Consider the following 14374-nt stretch of genomic DNA (forward strand, 5'->3'; position numbering starts at 1 on the left):
GGCTCAGTGGTTTAGACCACAGTGCCACCCATGTCCCTTATATACTGTACATTAAACAAAGGATTAAGGTGATGAACATAACACATCCATAAAACAGACTATAAATACTTAAGTCAACATCTGGACAGTGGTACACAATAATCGATGGTTGAGCTACACACCAGAAAATCCCTGTGTAAGCAGAAAAGCCTTAAGATAATGAAGAGTCTTAAGAATCTTGAGCAGGAATCTGAACAAAGTACCAGTGGTACTAGCTAAATGATAATAGGGAAGGAATTCCAACAGCAAGTTTAGATCTTGAAACAGGTGTTGATGGGAATCTCCCAGTAGCAGCCAGGAGGCTGCATTCTGCATATACAGCAGCTTCTGGACCAAAAACAAGGGAAGCGCAAAACGAGAGAACAAGTAAAACATATTAACATGTGGCACAATCCCATTTTAAATCTACATTAGTTATGGATGAAGTCCAAAAAGGGGACAGAGTTACTTTTAAGTTCTTGCACACATAGTTAGTGTTGCTTTGCACATTACAAAATTATGTTTGACAACTTGACATTTTAATTCCTTCAATCCCATTAAGCTGTTAGGAGATTCAATTACTGCATAACATGGGTCGGGAACTCCTCTGTCTGTAGTGCCCTCCTTTCTTATCCCACTTCTACTTCCTATTGCTTTTTATTAACAGAGTTGGAGAACTCATTAGAAGCCTTGTTATCATTAACATTATTAAACTTTGTCTTCCTCATTATCAGGAACATTTTTATCTCTGCTGTCATTAAGCAGCACATCATTTAGCTCAAAATTACTCACAGGCTATGGAAAGGACGGAGTGTAATCCACACTTTCCTGGACTTTTGTGTGTGTGAAACATCTTCCGGTTGCTTGCAGATTATTTGCACTGCAGTCTCCAACATATGCCAATTTATTGGGACAATCAGCTCTTTTTGCCAAGAAAGCTCAGGTGTATTTGAAATGACGAGCCCGAGGCAACAATAGATGCACAGCAAACTCGGTTGGGGAATTGGCTCATTTTGGCTGCTTTATTATGGCCAACAATAGCAAATTAATAATGGACAATTGAGATAATGATGGTGGGAATTAACTGGGCTGATTTTACTTTATTTTTTGTGCTGTTCTAGCCACTTAAGCATTTAAGTAGGCAAACAACTACATCATTATGCTTTCTACCTTTAAATATATATGTCAAAGGGGCTGGAGAAGAAGTTAAGACCCAGGTGTGAGCCTGGCATTTAGCAGGCAGATGTTGCTGTTTCGTTCTCCTTCAACCTGCTACTCTCAAGCTTTAATTCTTCATGCATGTCGCCCATTAGGTTTAACCATGCTTAAAGGTGTGGGCTTTTGAATTCTAGTGCTGGAGGAGACTCTTGAGAGCCCCATGGACTGCAAGAAGATCAAACCTATCCATTCTTAAGGAAATCAGCCCTGAGTGCTCACTGGCCACCTCATGAGAAGAGAAGACTCCCTGGAAAAGACCCTGATGTTGGGAAAGAAAGAGGGCAGAAGGAGAAGGGGACGACAGAGGACGAGATGGTTGGATAGTGTTCTCGAAGCTACCAGCATGAGTTTGACCAAACTGCGGGAGGCAGTGGAAGACAGAAGTGCCTGGCGTGCTCTGGTCCATGGGGTCACGAAGAGTCGGACATGACTAAACGACTAAACAACAACAACAAAGGTGTGGGTTCCAGCCTCATACAACTCTAGCATGCTTGAATCTAATTAGTGCATGGAGAGAATAAACCATAGACTAAGTTGTCCTGTCAGGCTTAGCCAATGCCATGACTTCAAACTTTGTGAGGAAATGGGACACCACTTTGTTATATCTCTCTCTCTCTCTCTCTCTCTCTCTCTCTCTCTCTCTCTCTCTCTCCATGTGTATTTCAGTATGTAAAGAGCTCTCAGCTGGTTGTTCCAAGACATGGCTTTAACCAGCCTTTTTCATTTCAAACCAGAACAGAGTCTGAAACTAGTATTTTTTCTATACCAATAGTTTAGAAACTTTTACTATTTGTAACTAAGCAATGTTTTACTGCCTATGCATCTTTTCTGACTGTTGCATGGACAAAGGACATTTTGGTGGATCCCTGGGCTACCTCAAAAGGAAGCTGAGCATGACAAAACTCTGCACTGCACCCATGAAAGTCTTGGTATCAAGGATATTCTCTTGTTGTTCTCCCTCCCTCAAACACACAACTACTTCTTCTTTTTCTTATAGTTCACATACTCAGTTAAAACTACAATGCTGTGCACACTTTTCTGGGCAGAAGCCTCCTTGAAAACAGTGGAACTTACTCCTGAGTAAGCGTGAAAAGGATTGTGCCACAGATCACTTCATCTAGTTCACCCTCACTTCTTACCAACAAAGTTGCAGTAGACTACAAGGAGAGATGGGCAGAAGATTTGAAAGAGAGTTTCATATTTGGGGGTTATTTCTTCCTGTGGATCGATTCTGTGGTCACATTCACTTGCCTGGGGCAGTTCATGAAGAAGTAATTGCTGGTGCGGGCACTGTAATGCACCCACAGCTAAGTCTCTTTTAATAGATATTTTGTTCAGACAGTTTGCCTGGCAGAAAAACAAGTAGCACAAACTATTACAATGGTTTGAATTTTGCTGGAAGATCTTTAACTTCCATAAGGAATGTCAGCCCATCCCAAAATCTTCACAGCCATCATTCATCAACATTGCATCTACAAATGAAAGCCAAAATAGTGAACTATATATTGGCAAACTGTTTGGTTTGTAAATGGGAGACAAACATTAAAAAGAAATAAACTGACTGCCAAACCGACTACACTACTATCAGAATCTGATGCCTTATTATTATTATTATTATTATTATTATTAGTGTAAAATTCACACTCAATGCATGTTAAAGCAGCATGTATACCCATTTCCAGCATGAATTACTTGATTAAAAAAAAGAAGTGACTACTTTAAATGCAGACGTTGAATAAATCAGTAACAATATACTGGTTAATTACAAACTTGGTTAGCTAAAGAAATCTGGAGAGATTTAATAAATTGATAACTGCCTCTTAATTTGCCAGTCATTTGTGATATTTGTTGGGCTGACAGAGAGATGTACCAATCTCTTAAAAGCTCCTTTCATATAAAATGCCAGATCTTATCACCAAAATAAAAAGCTGTTGAGGTGCTTCTGGACAGGAGTTCAATACGGTAAACAGGCGGTTTTGATATTGCAAACGGGTAGGTGGCAAGTGGTGCTTTTGATTCTTTTTTTAAAATATATATAGGATTTTCCTCATGAAAGGGTAAATCAATATTAAATGGAGGCAAAATACAGGCTGGCATTCTAATGATAATGACGTCAAATGGATGCTGTGAAAAACTTGCATAAAAGAGGAACACCAGTCCCACAATAAATACCTGTCTGGCTATTGGGAAGCTCCCTTGATCTTGTTGAAATCTATGATCAGGTTCAGATTCTAGAGATCTTCTCTTTTTATAATACTAGCCCTCATGTTTATGAATATACTCTTGATCATGAGTAAGCTATGATGGGGAAAGGGGGGGGAGTTGTGGAACTGGAGCATTGGTGTCCTTTCTCATAGCTTTCCGGCAGCATAATGCCTGTGTCCTCCTTTAACTCTCCTTCTGCTACAATCCTGATACAACCATGCAAATATTGAGACTCTTTTGATAACATCCACAAAAAGTGTTAGATATTGGTTCTATATTTGTTCTAATTTTGAAAAACTGAGTAGTTTCTGAACTCATATAGTCAGAATAAGATTAGACACCCACTTCACATCATCTTAGGAAATTTATAGAATCATAGAGTTGGAAGAGACCACAAGGGCCATCGAGTCCAACTCCCTGCCAAGCAGGAAACACCATCAGAGCACTCCTGACATATGGTTGTCAAGCCTCTGCTTAAAGACCTCCAAAGAAGGAGACTCCACCACACTCCTTGGCAGCAAATTCCACTGTCGAACAGCTCTTACTGTCAGGAAGTTCTTCCTAATGTTTAGGTGGAATCTTCTTTCTTGTAGTTTGGATCCATTGCTTCGTGTCCGCTTCTCTGGAGCAGCAGAAAACAACCTTTCTCCCTCCTCTATGTGACATCCTTTTATATATTTGAACATGGCTATCATATCACCCCTTAACCTCCTCTTCTCTAGGCTAAACATGCCCAGCTCATTTAGCCGTTCCTCATAAGGCATCGTTTCCAGGCCTTTGACCATTTTGGTTGCCCTCCTCTGGACACGTTCCAGTTTGTCAGTGTCCTTCTTGAACTGTGGTGCCCAGAACTGGACACAGTACTCCAGGTGAGGTCTGACCAGAGCAGAATACAGTGGCACTATTACTTCCCTTGATCAAGATGCTATACTCCTATTGATGCAGCCCAGAATTGCATTGGCTTTTTTAGCTGCCGCGTCACACTGTTGGCTCATGTCAAGTTTGTGGTCAACCAAGACTCCTAGATCCTTTTCACATGTACTGCTCTCAAGCCAGGTGTCACCCATCTTGTATTTGTACCTCTCATTTTTTTTGCCCAAGTGCAATACTTTACATTTCTCCCTGTTAAAATTCATCTTATTTGTTTTGGCCCAGTTCTCTAATCTGTCAAGGTCGTTTTGAAGTGTGATCCTGTCCTCTGGGGTGTTAGCCACCCCTCCCAGTTTGGTGTCATCTGCAAATTTGATCAGGATGCCCTTGAGTCCATCATCCAAGTCGTTGATAAAGATGTTGAATAAGACCGGGCCCAAGACAGAACCCTGTGGCACCCCACTAGTCACTCTTCTCCAGGATGAAGAGGAACCATTGATGAGCACCCTTTGGGTTCGGTCAGTCAGCCAGTTACAAATCCACTGAGTGGTAGCATAGTCAAGACTGCATTTTACCAGCTTCTTTACAAGAATATCATGGGGCACCTTGTCAAATGCCTTGCTGAAATCAAGGTAGGCTACATCCACTGCGTTCCCTTCATCTACCAGGCTTGTAATTCTGTCAAAAAACGAGATCAGGTTAGTCTGACATGACTTATTTTTCAGAAATCCATGCTGACTATTGGTGATCACAGCATTCCTTTCTAGGTGCTCACAGACTGTTTGCTTAATGATCTGCTCCAGAATCTTCCCTGGTATTGATGTCAGACTGACTGGGCGGTAATTGTTTGGGTCCTCTCTTTTCCCCTTTTTGAAAATAGGCACAACATTTGCCCTCCTCCAGTCTGCCGGGACTTCGCCTGTTCTCCAGGAATTCTCAAAGATGACTGCCAGTGGTTCTGAGATCACATCTGCCAGTTCTTTTAATACTCTTGGATGCAGTTCATCTGGCCCTGGAGACTTGAATACATCTAAACTAGCCAAGTATTCTTGTACTATCTCCTTAGTTATTCCGGGCTGTGTTTCTTCTGCTGAATCATTTGCTCCAAATTCTTCAGGTCGGGCATTGTTTTCTTTATCGGAGAAGACTGAGGCAAAGAAGGCATTGAGGAGTTCACTCTTTTCTGTGTCCCCTGTTTGCATTTCACCATCTTCTCCTCTGAGTGACCCCACTGTTTCTTTGTTCTTCCTTTTGCTACGAACATACCCATAAAAGCCTTTTTTGTTGCTTTTAACCTCTCTAGCAAGCCTGAGTTCATTCTGTGCTTTAGCTTTTCTGACTTTGTGTCTACACGTGCTGGCTATTTGTTTGAATTCCTCTTTGGTGGTTTCCCCCCTTTTCCATTTTTTGTATACATCCTTTTTTAATCTTAACTCAGTTAAAAGTTCTTTAGATAGACACCCTGGCTTCTTTAGGCACCTTCCATGTTTCCGTCTCATTGGTATTGCCTGAAGTTGTGCTTTTACTATCTCCCTCTTAACAAACTCCCAGCCATCATGAACTCCCTTTCCTTTTAGTATTATTGTCCATGGGATCTCACCCAGCACTTTCCTAAGTTTTATGAAGTCGGCTTTCTTAAAGTCAAGAAATTGAGTCCTAGTAAAAGTAATTTTATAAAAGTAATTTCTCCATGCTCTGTAAAATATGAATAATGGAGGGGAAATCCACAATATAAACTGTTTCAATATCTGCATGTTCATCATGTAATAACTGCAATATCAAGTGTTGACTTTAATTTGTGAAACGGCTATCTACCTCTGTAGAAAGAGATTTCCTATCAGCTGTGTCCGAACACAATATTAAATGAAAGCTTAGTTCTGCATGAACTAAACTAAGCTTGTTTACTCCCCGCAACCTTCTCTGTCTTCTCTGGCATGATGTCCATACTGAAACAAAAATGCAGTGAGTTTGATCTATGATATGACCAAACAACTCAAGATCAAACTGTGGTTTCTGATTCTGGCTAGTTTGGATAAACCATGGCTGACTGTCATCCGTGATTGAGAAGAAACAATAAACTGTGCTTAGTAGAAAACAGAAGCAGATCTTTCGGCCATGTGGAGAGAAGAGGTACAAGTAGGTTCATATACATCACATTAACCATATGGCTGAAACAGGGCATAATCTCTTTCACAAAATAGTTTCCAATGGAAGCAGTTGCTACACAGCTCACCAATTGCTCTTCTGAGTGACCAGATCGATTTCAAGCTCTTTGATAGAGTGTTTAAAAACAATGCCAACATCTGAGGCAGATGGAAATCAATCTAGTCGCATGGCTCAGTGATCAGATGACTGCTTTGCCTTGTGACGAACAGTAATGTACAATGAATGTTCCATGTGGCCAGGGACCATTGTCAGTGAAGTCAGCCTGCTTCCATTAAATTTTACTTACCAGTTAATCTCTCTTTAAATTCCTATCCAATCTTAACCCCTCCTCCAATTCCCTTTCCCTTTCAGTTTTCTATCTTGTTTTATCATGCTGTCAACAAGAGCACTTTATTTCCCTCTATTCTTCTCAAAAGTCAATGTATTACAGGGGCTTGAAGCATCGTGATCAAGATTGGACAGCTATGGACAATTTAGCTATGGACATTTTGTTTTTTAAATCAATAAATCAATAGTTTGCAAAAGCAAATGTCAGAATATCAACCTCCCGTAGTTAGTTCTGGTATTTTCCATCACCATTAACATAGAAAAACAGCAGCCTTTCAGTCATTTAAACCCTTACCTCTTGGAGAACCCTCTTCATTTTCAGAAGTAATGTTTTGACAGCTGTACAGTCTTGCATCATCAGTCGGAAGGGCAAAGATTCCATCCCTCCACCATCTTCAATGGCTGCAAAAGGCCACTCCACCGATGGGCTGCTAGCCAGTTGGCTGACACGAGGGCACCTCGCTTCTCCTCGATCCACTTCCTTTGACAACTTCAGAGAAAGATTCCTGTCAAGATATAATTTAAGATCATTAGCTGCAATGCTAATGTTTTCAGGAGAGAATGCTGTAATTTAGAAGAAGAGGAAGAGTTTGGATTTGATATCCCGCCTTTCACTCCCTTTAAGGAATCTCAAAGTGGCTAACATTCTCCTTTCCCTTCCTCCCCCACAACAAACACTCTGTGAGGTGAGTGGGGCTGAGAGACTTCAAAGAAGTGTGACTAGCCCAAGGTCACCCAGCAGCTGCATGTGGACGAGCGGAGACGCGAACCTGGTTCCCCAGATTACGGGACTACCACTCTTAACCACTACACCACACTGGCTTTCACTAGCTTCAATTTTTCATATCTGAGATCACCGGTAACCCAACCTGCTACATCATCTTAATGTCTTAAGCATCTTAATAAAAACTAAGGGGCTGTACAGTATGTAACCAGATTAACCACAAAAAACTGTTTGCAAAAAAAGCAACATCAAAAGCACGAGCAGAAGGATGGAAGGAAGAGGATGGATAGCAAGGCAAGAATGAAAGAAGAGAGAAACGAAGTGTCACTGAACACCTGAAAACTGCAATGTGTAATCCAGACACTTATTAAGAATATGAGGGGCTGATTCATAAATCTAGAGGCAATGAGATCCAAAATGAACATAAGAAAGTTAAGTGTGTAAAGAAGTGAGTATAAAAAGAAAAAGGGAAAGAAGAAAAATAGTACTTCCAAGCAAGAAAGATGATTTACACCATTTCTCCACGAGGCGAAACAGGAATGTGATTCCCACCCCCGTCTCCCCTCCCACAACACTACACCCAGCACCCCTTGCCAGCGGAACAGCCCCCTGTCACCCAAACACAGTGCGAGGGGACATGCTGCTAGGTCTTGTTGTTCATCTTCCCTACTTTAGGAGTAGGAAAGATGAGCAAGCAATGCTGAACACTGGGACACCACCCTCTTGCCAAAGCTGGCAAGAGGCAGGGGGTGTCCCACAAGGGGCGAGGAAGATATGTGGCAAGGCCGTGTCCTAGAACACCCTCCTCTTGGGGTTTTCTGGCAGCAGGGGCAGGTGGGGCACTACCTCTTGTGCTTCCATTGCCTGAGGAGGCTGCTTCAGCCCACCACACGGGTGGGCCGGCTCTGAGTTACAGTAAATCACTGCCTAATGGAAGGCCAACAAAGGGGAATATATTCAAGTCAAGATACACCAGAATATAACTGCCGCCCTCCCAATCTCTACCTAAGCCCTCTATCATCCTACTTTATCATGTCCTTCCTCATAAAGTACAAAATAAAATATTAGGTGGTGTCCCCTGGTGTGACCGAATGTAGGTTGCCTGTGACCCTATTTTAAGACCAATTATTTAAGTAAAGCGAGCTCTATAACCTGATAAGATGAAACATCAGTGCAGTGAAAAGTTTTGTTCAAGGAGATGTGAAAGACCTAGAGAAGATACCAGTTCAATTTGCTTGAACTTGGATCTGTCTTCAAAGAGCACAATACAATTCCTTTATGCACTCTAAAATGTATCTCTATACTTTAAATCATTAAACGTAAACACTATTTAAGCCCTGGACAAGAGGAGATGAATACTTGAATGGCGCCAAGTTTTAAGGACAAAAAGCATGACAAGAGTTTAAATTATTGTGAGAGAGAGGAATGGGAGGACAACGATGTATGGCACCTTGAGCACCAAAGAAGAAAGGTGGGATATAAATGTAATAATAATGTTAAATAAGTGCTGGTTTTCTATCAGCAGTTTGGAGGTAAAACATGTGCAAGGATTTACTGAAAAGTCCCTCATTCAATCTTTAGCTGCACATCCCCCCCCCCCCACCCGGCATGATCCTCAAGAGCATGGATATTAATCACACTTTGAAACTCTTATTATATTGAGGCAGTGTTGCAAGTACAGTGGATACGAACTAAGAAGATTAAACACAAAATAATCTGAAAATCTTTGTGTCAGTGAAGCTTAATTGTATGTCATCAGTTGTATTTCCTTATTACCGTGGTTCCACATTTTATGTTTTAAGCAGGGGTGGAGCAATGCCTACAACTGGTTCCATAAGCAAATGAAATATCTAATAACTAAAAAACAAAAGTGGGCACATATTTGCACATGCCAAGTTATATGCATAGATACTAATAGTGTTTTTTAAGAAACAAAAAACAAAAACCCAGACATCTCACCATAGCAGGGAAGACACGTGGTAGAGCGTGGTGCTGATAACTTACAGGTTTGATCCCTGTATGGAACAACTGCTTCTCCCTGCATTGCAATTCTGTGATTATATGATTCTAAGTAAGGTGACCTGTGTTCTTACTCACTGCTTTCCAGGTGCTGACTACTGATAGGCAAGTTCAAGAACCCTGTTTTCCCTTCGTAAGGTTCTTTGGACAGCAGTTCAACAAGAGGACTCTCTTCTGTAAAGTAAGACAGACGGCCACCCTATGTTGTATTTCTGATCCATTCTCTTCCTCTCCCTACACCCCTCATCCCACCAAGAGCTGCATGAATTAGATTCTCTGTTTCTGCTCTTTAGGTTAATTCATAGCACAATCAGCCATGACCTCTTGCCAGGCACGTATTCTCATGCATCCTAACCAGATGCATACGGTTGCACATTGGCACATACTCAACATGCAAAAAGATAGTCGACACAAGTTTGTAGGTGCTTTCTTGAAGGAGTGGAAAACTGGATAATCAAAAGTAGAGTAAATGGGGGGGTGGAAAAGAGAACAAATATATATATATTTAAGGAGCAATGCCAAATCAAAATGAGATGGCACATTACATTGCAGTGACTTTCCTATGTCAGCCAAAAAGCTGAGCATCAGATCATATTGCTGAAATTTTTACAGGTGTGTGTGTGTGTGTAGGTAAATAAGTAAGCCACTCTTTCTGGATTTTTATTTCCTTCTTACTGATCCTCATATTTATGAGGTTTGACAGTTTATAAGAATTTAAACTTCACTGACACCAAGATTCAAAGATTACTTAGCTTAATCTTCTTAGTTCTCATCAGCAGGGCTTGCAACAAAGCCACAGGAGAATGAGCTGGAGTACAAACAATGGGCTCCTAGTGCCTTCACTTCTTGACACCAGCTTAGCAAGTGAGAGACAAGCAAAACGGTCTGCCTCAGAAAAGCTCTACCAGCAGATCAAAAGGCCACAGTGGGTATTATGTCAGAGTTGTTCATTCCCAAACAGAATTTTAGATAAAATCTTAGTTAGATTAGGAATACTGTAGTGATTCCTAAGCAGTAACCTGATGGTAAAATCCCGAACCAAAATCTTAATAAGAAGCATATTTATTATTTCCAAAGAACTTTCCAATCAAAGGACTGCACAAGGTAAAATCAGACAGAGGCTCTACCCTCATGATGGCAATCTACTTTTTTCTAAAATTATGCACCACAGCAAGGTGATCCACAAAACCAATCTTCACAGAAAATCCTGCACTGTTCTAAACCTTGGCATTCTTGAATTTGAGTGGCATATGTCTGCAGATTAACTCTGTGACTGAACCACAAAAAAGATGCCTAAGTAAGACATCTGTGGGGTTAAGAAAGGCTGCAAATAGCCAATTAGGAGATTCTACAGCATTCTAAAGTGGTGGTGCAAATCAACAAGTTGCATACAGGTTGGCTGTCATGGGCTGAATGAAGAATTTCAATTTGCAGCACTTTAATTGCAGTATGCCAGTGTCTGGGTAAAACAGAGCCCAGGTTTTTAATCATCCATGAGTAATTTATTTCAGTCAGTTCAGATTGTTCCAACGAGAAGAGTTTTCTTTTCCACACTTCTACTGGTTCTTTGTATGAGCATGGGGTGACTCCAAGTGATTCAAACAAGTACAGTGTTCTCTGTGGGCAAGGGCTGTCTGAAGTGAAGGAGTCTGCCATGACTGCAATGAGGAAGGGCAGTAGTTTGCAGTCTCGTTCTAGACAGACACAACTCCCTAACTATCCAGTGCAAACATCTTCATGTTTAGTCAGAAGAAAGGGTCACTGAGTTGAGTGGGGCTTATTTCCTAGCAAGTCTGTATAGGATTACACTTATAATTATATTACACTTCTAATTATTATACTGATTTTACACCATGGCACAAATCTCCCCCACCCTACAAGGACTTCACATTTACCAGGCCATCACTACAACGCCACAAAACAAATGTTTCTAAAATGGGTCCAGTTATGTGATTTATTTATTTTTTAAAAAAATGGATATTACATTATCAACAAACCTCACATCTTTTACTGTGGAATCCTCTTCCCTCATTCTCCCTTGTAGGTCTTTGGATTTCCATAATACTAAATTTGATTTAAGCCAATTTACATTCTGATCCAGAAACCAATTCAAGTTCAATTATGGTGATTTCATTCCACTGACTGAAGTCAATGGAGTTAAATCAAGCCAAGTCCAAATAACCAAGTCTAACTGGCTTGTGTATCAGCTTTCCCAGCTCTCCACACTTTCCTTTTTGTTAAGGGCTAATACTTTGAAAATGTGTATGACAGACAGGCTAGATGATTAAAATGCATAGTATGGGGTAAGGTGCATGTTATTTGACATTTTACAGCTTTTAGCACTGAGCATCATTTATTGCCAATTTTCATGCTGTGACTTTTCAAAGTCACCTCTGGGAGGAAAATCAGGTTAAAAAAAGAAGAATATGCATGTATGCATGTGCACACACTGCACACAAATGTACACTCTATAATGGCCCAAGCAAGGGTTGTTTATAAATCGTTGTGCAGTTTTCCACCCATTGATGAAATCCTCCTGCAATCAAATACTTTGACGCTTGCAATCAAAGACTTTGCATGAGGAAAGAAATGTCCAAACAGTTGGAAGAATTTCCACATTATACATTCTTAAAGGCCTTGATGAAACAACTTTAAATTGAGCATAACAGAAAACTTTCTGCACTCTGCAGTTCCAGCTTTCCAGTCCTTCAATTCTTTCCATTTCCAACCATCTTGAATATTAACACTATACTGGTTGATCTGTCTTTCATCATATTGAAGTAGAAGCAGAAAATTGTTCCAGCATGTGTGAGTTTGAAGAGTCTCCTCACACATCAGAAGAAGCCCAGATGACAAAGAACTCAGCCCAGAAGACTGGTTGCAGACAACAACGCAGGGTAAATAAGAAGAGACCTACTGGATCAGGCCCATCTAGTCCAGCATCCTGTTCTCACAGTGGCCACCCAGTTGCCTATGTGAAGCTCATAAGCAAAACCTGAGTGCAACAGAACTTTCCCCACTTCGGAATCCCAGCAACTTGTATTCAGTGGGACAACTTGTTGGCCATTCTTGCACTAATCAGGTTGTGATATGGAACATTTCTGTTCTTTAAAAAAAAAAAAACTTCTACTTGGTCCTAATCTGTCTAAGTATTCTTTCAATACACCCATGGAACTAAAGTCTATTGTTTTAATGGTCTCTACTGCATTAATTAAAATGTCCACACACATTTCTAGACTCTAAGTGCTGCAATGACCTTTTCATGGTCCGATTTAAAACACAGACCAGAAATTAATTAAGTGGATCCGTTGCTAGAGAGAAAAACCTGAGAAAACATTTGTCCGAAGGAATATACAGGCTGAAAGAAATGCCTAGGCTCGCTTAGCAATTGAATGGATGGAGTAGAAAAATCCATATAACCTAAGAACAGGAATGAACAGCAAGGATACATCAAGACTAATGACTCCAAAAGTAAGAACATGCATCTCACGAAAAGAGGCATGTGTGTGTGTTGCATTTTCCAATTCTGTAATCGTCACCAAGAAACACAAACAACAAGCAATGCAAGTCATCCACTTTCTACTCCTTCCCATTTTTCAGCATCCAAATCCACCTTTGAGTCTCCCATGGCAGAAAGTAAACCATGTTCTGGTTTGCCTGATTCAGAGTTTTGGGTTTCTGGTTTTTACCCTAACATGCTTGTTCTGAAATAACTGTTCCTGTTTAGAATAAATTTCACTGTTTCACCCACCCATTCTTGCTGACTATCTTGCTTATTTGGAAACTGTCATGTTTCTCTTTCTACCCATTATTATGTATTTATTTTGTTTATATGCTTACAGGACAAACATAAAATAACAATCCATTAAATAGCTCGATGCCAAAACATTAATTCTGGTGCCATGAACTTATTTCACTGCAGAGGGAATTCCATAAATGAGCACTACATCCAAGAAGGCTCTTTCTCTGGTGATACCTGCCAGAGATCAGTCCTGAGCAGCCCTGAAACCTGGGTTTTCCTTGGAGGGGAAACAGAGCCCTCAAAAACATTGCTGGACTGCCAACAACTTTGAGAACTGTTAAATTGTTAGAGCGCGTTGAATTTCTCAACTTTCAAAAATGAGGGGTGCTAAAACTGTGATATGACTTGGGAATTCAAAAGCTATTTTGGTTAAATTAATATAAATTGGTTTTGCTTGGCAAGTAGAATGTATGTGTAAAATTGTATAGAAATCATTAAAAATGATTGCCAAGTACTTGCAGTTATATGATATATTAATATTATTTTTATTTTGTATTACCAGGACATTTTCAGAAGGTTTTCCAAAAGCAGTTTATGTGCTTCTTCAACAAACGTTGGCTTATCAATGTTGTCCAGTCAAAAAATATTATCAGATTTGAGTTACCCGGAAACATATTTTAAGACCCCTCACTGAATAAATTTGCAAAGAAAATGACAACCCCTACATTGCACCCAGGTATCAGTGGTCCAAGACTGGAAGTATCAACAGCAGTTGCCCTGGCTGACTCTGAGACCTAACCATCATCCCTAGGGCGAGAAGATCAGGGTTGATGGTAATCCAGAAGGAGGTTTTTTGGTCACTAGCAAAATGCTCAGCTAACTGCACATGGCTTTTTGGGAGGCAGGGGAAGTACATGTAAGCACCCACCTGAATCAAGGCCTGTCTGTGAGCCAATAACAGGTGGAGCCTCCAGCAATTATATAAGTTCTCGGTCTGAACTGCTTCACTGCTGAAGCTCCAAAAAAACACCCCTTCTTAAACTGGAGAAATGGACACCACTTGCCTTACCTCTGACAGCAATGAA

At 40.6% G+C, this 14374-nt stretch overlaps 1 protein-coding gene across 6 annotated transcripts in view; it reads right to left on the bottom strand.

Annotated features, from left to right (window-relative positions):
* CCSER1 (coiled-coil serine rich protein 1) overlaps window positions 1-14374 on the bottom strand; it is a 701360-nt gene that overhangs the window by 405385 nt on the left and 281601 nt on the right. For all 6 annotated transcript variants that reach the window (XM_081020752.1, XM_081020751.1, XM_081020753.1 and 3 more), the window contains one exon: window positions 7100-7310. In XM_081020752.1, the coding sequence (XP_080876878.1) occupies window positions 7100-7310 (211 nt within the window). The remainder of the gene's footprint in view (window positions 1-7099; window positions 7311-14374) is intronic.

Source organism: Podarcis pityusensis, assembly GCF_964106645.2.
Source record: "Podarcis pityusensis genome assembly, chromosome: 9".
Classification (NCBI taxonomy): Eukaryota; Metazoa; Chordata; class Lepidosauria; order Squamata; family Lacertidae; genus Podarcis; species Podarcis pityusensis.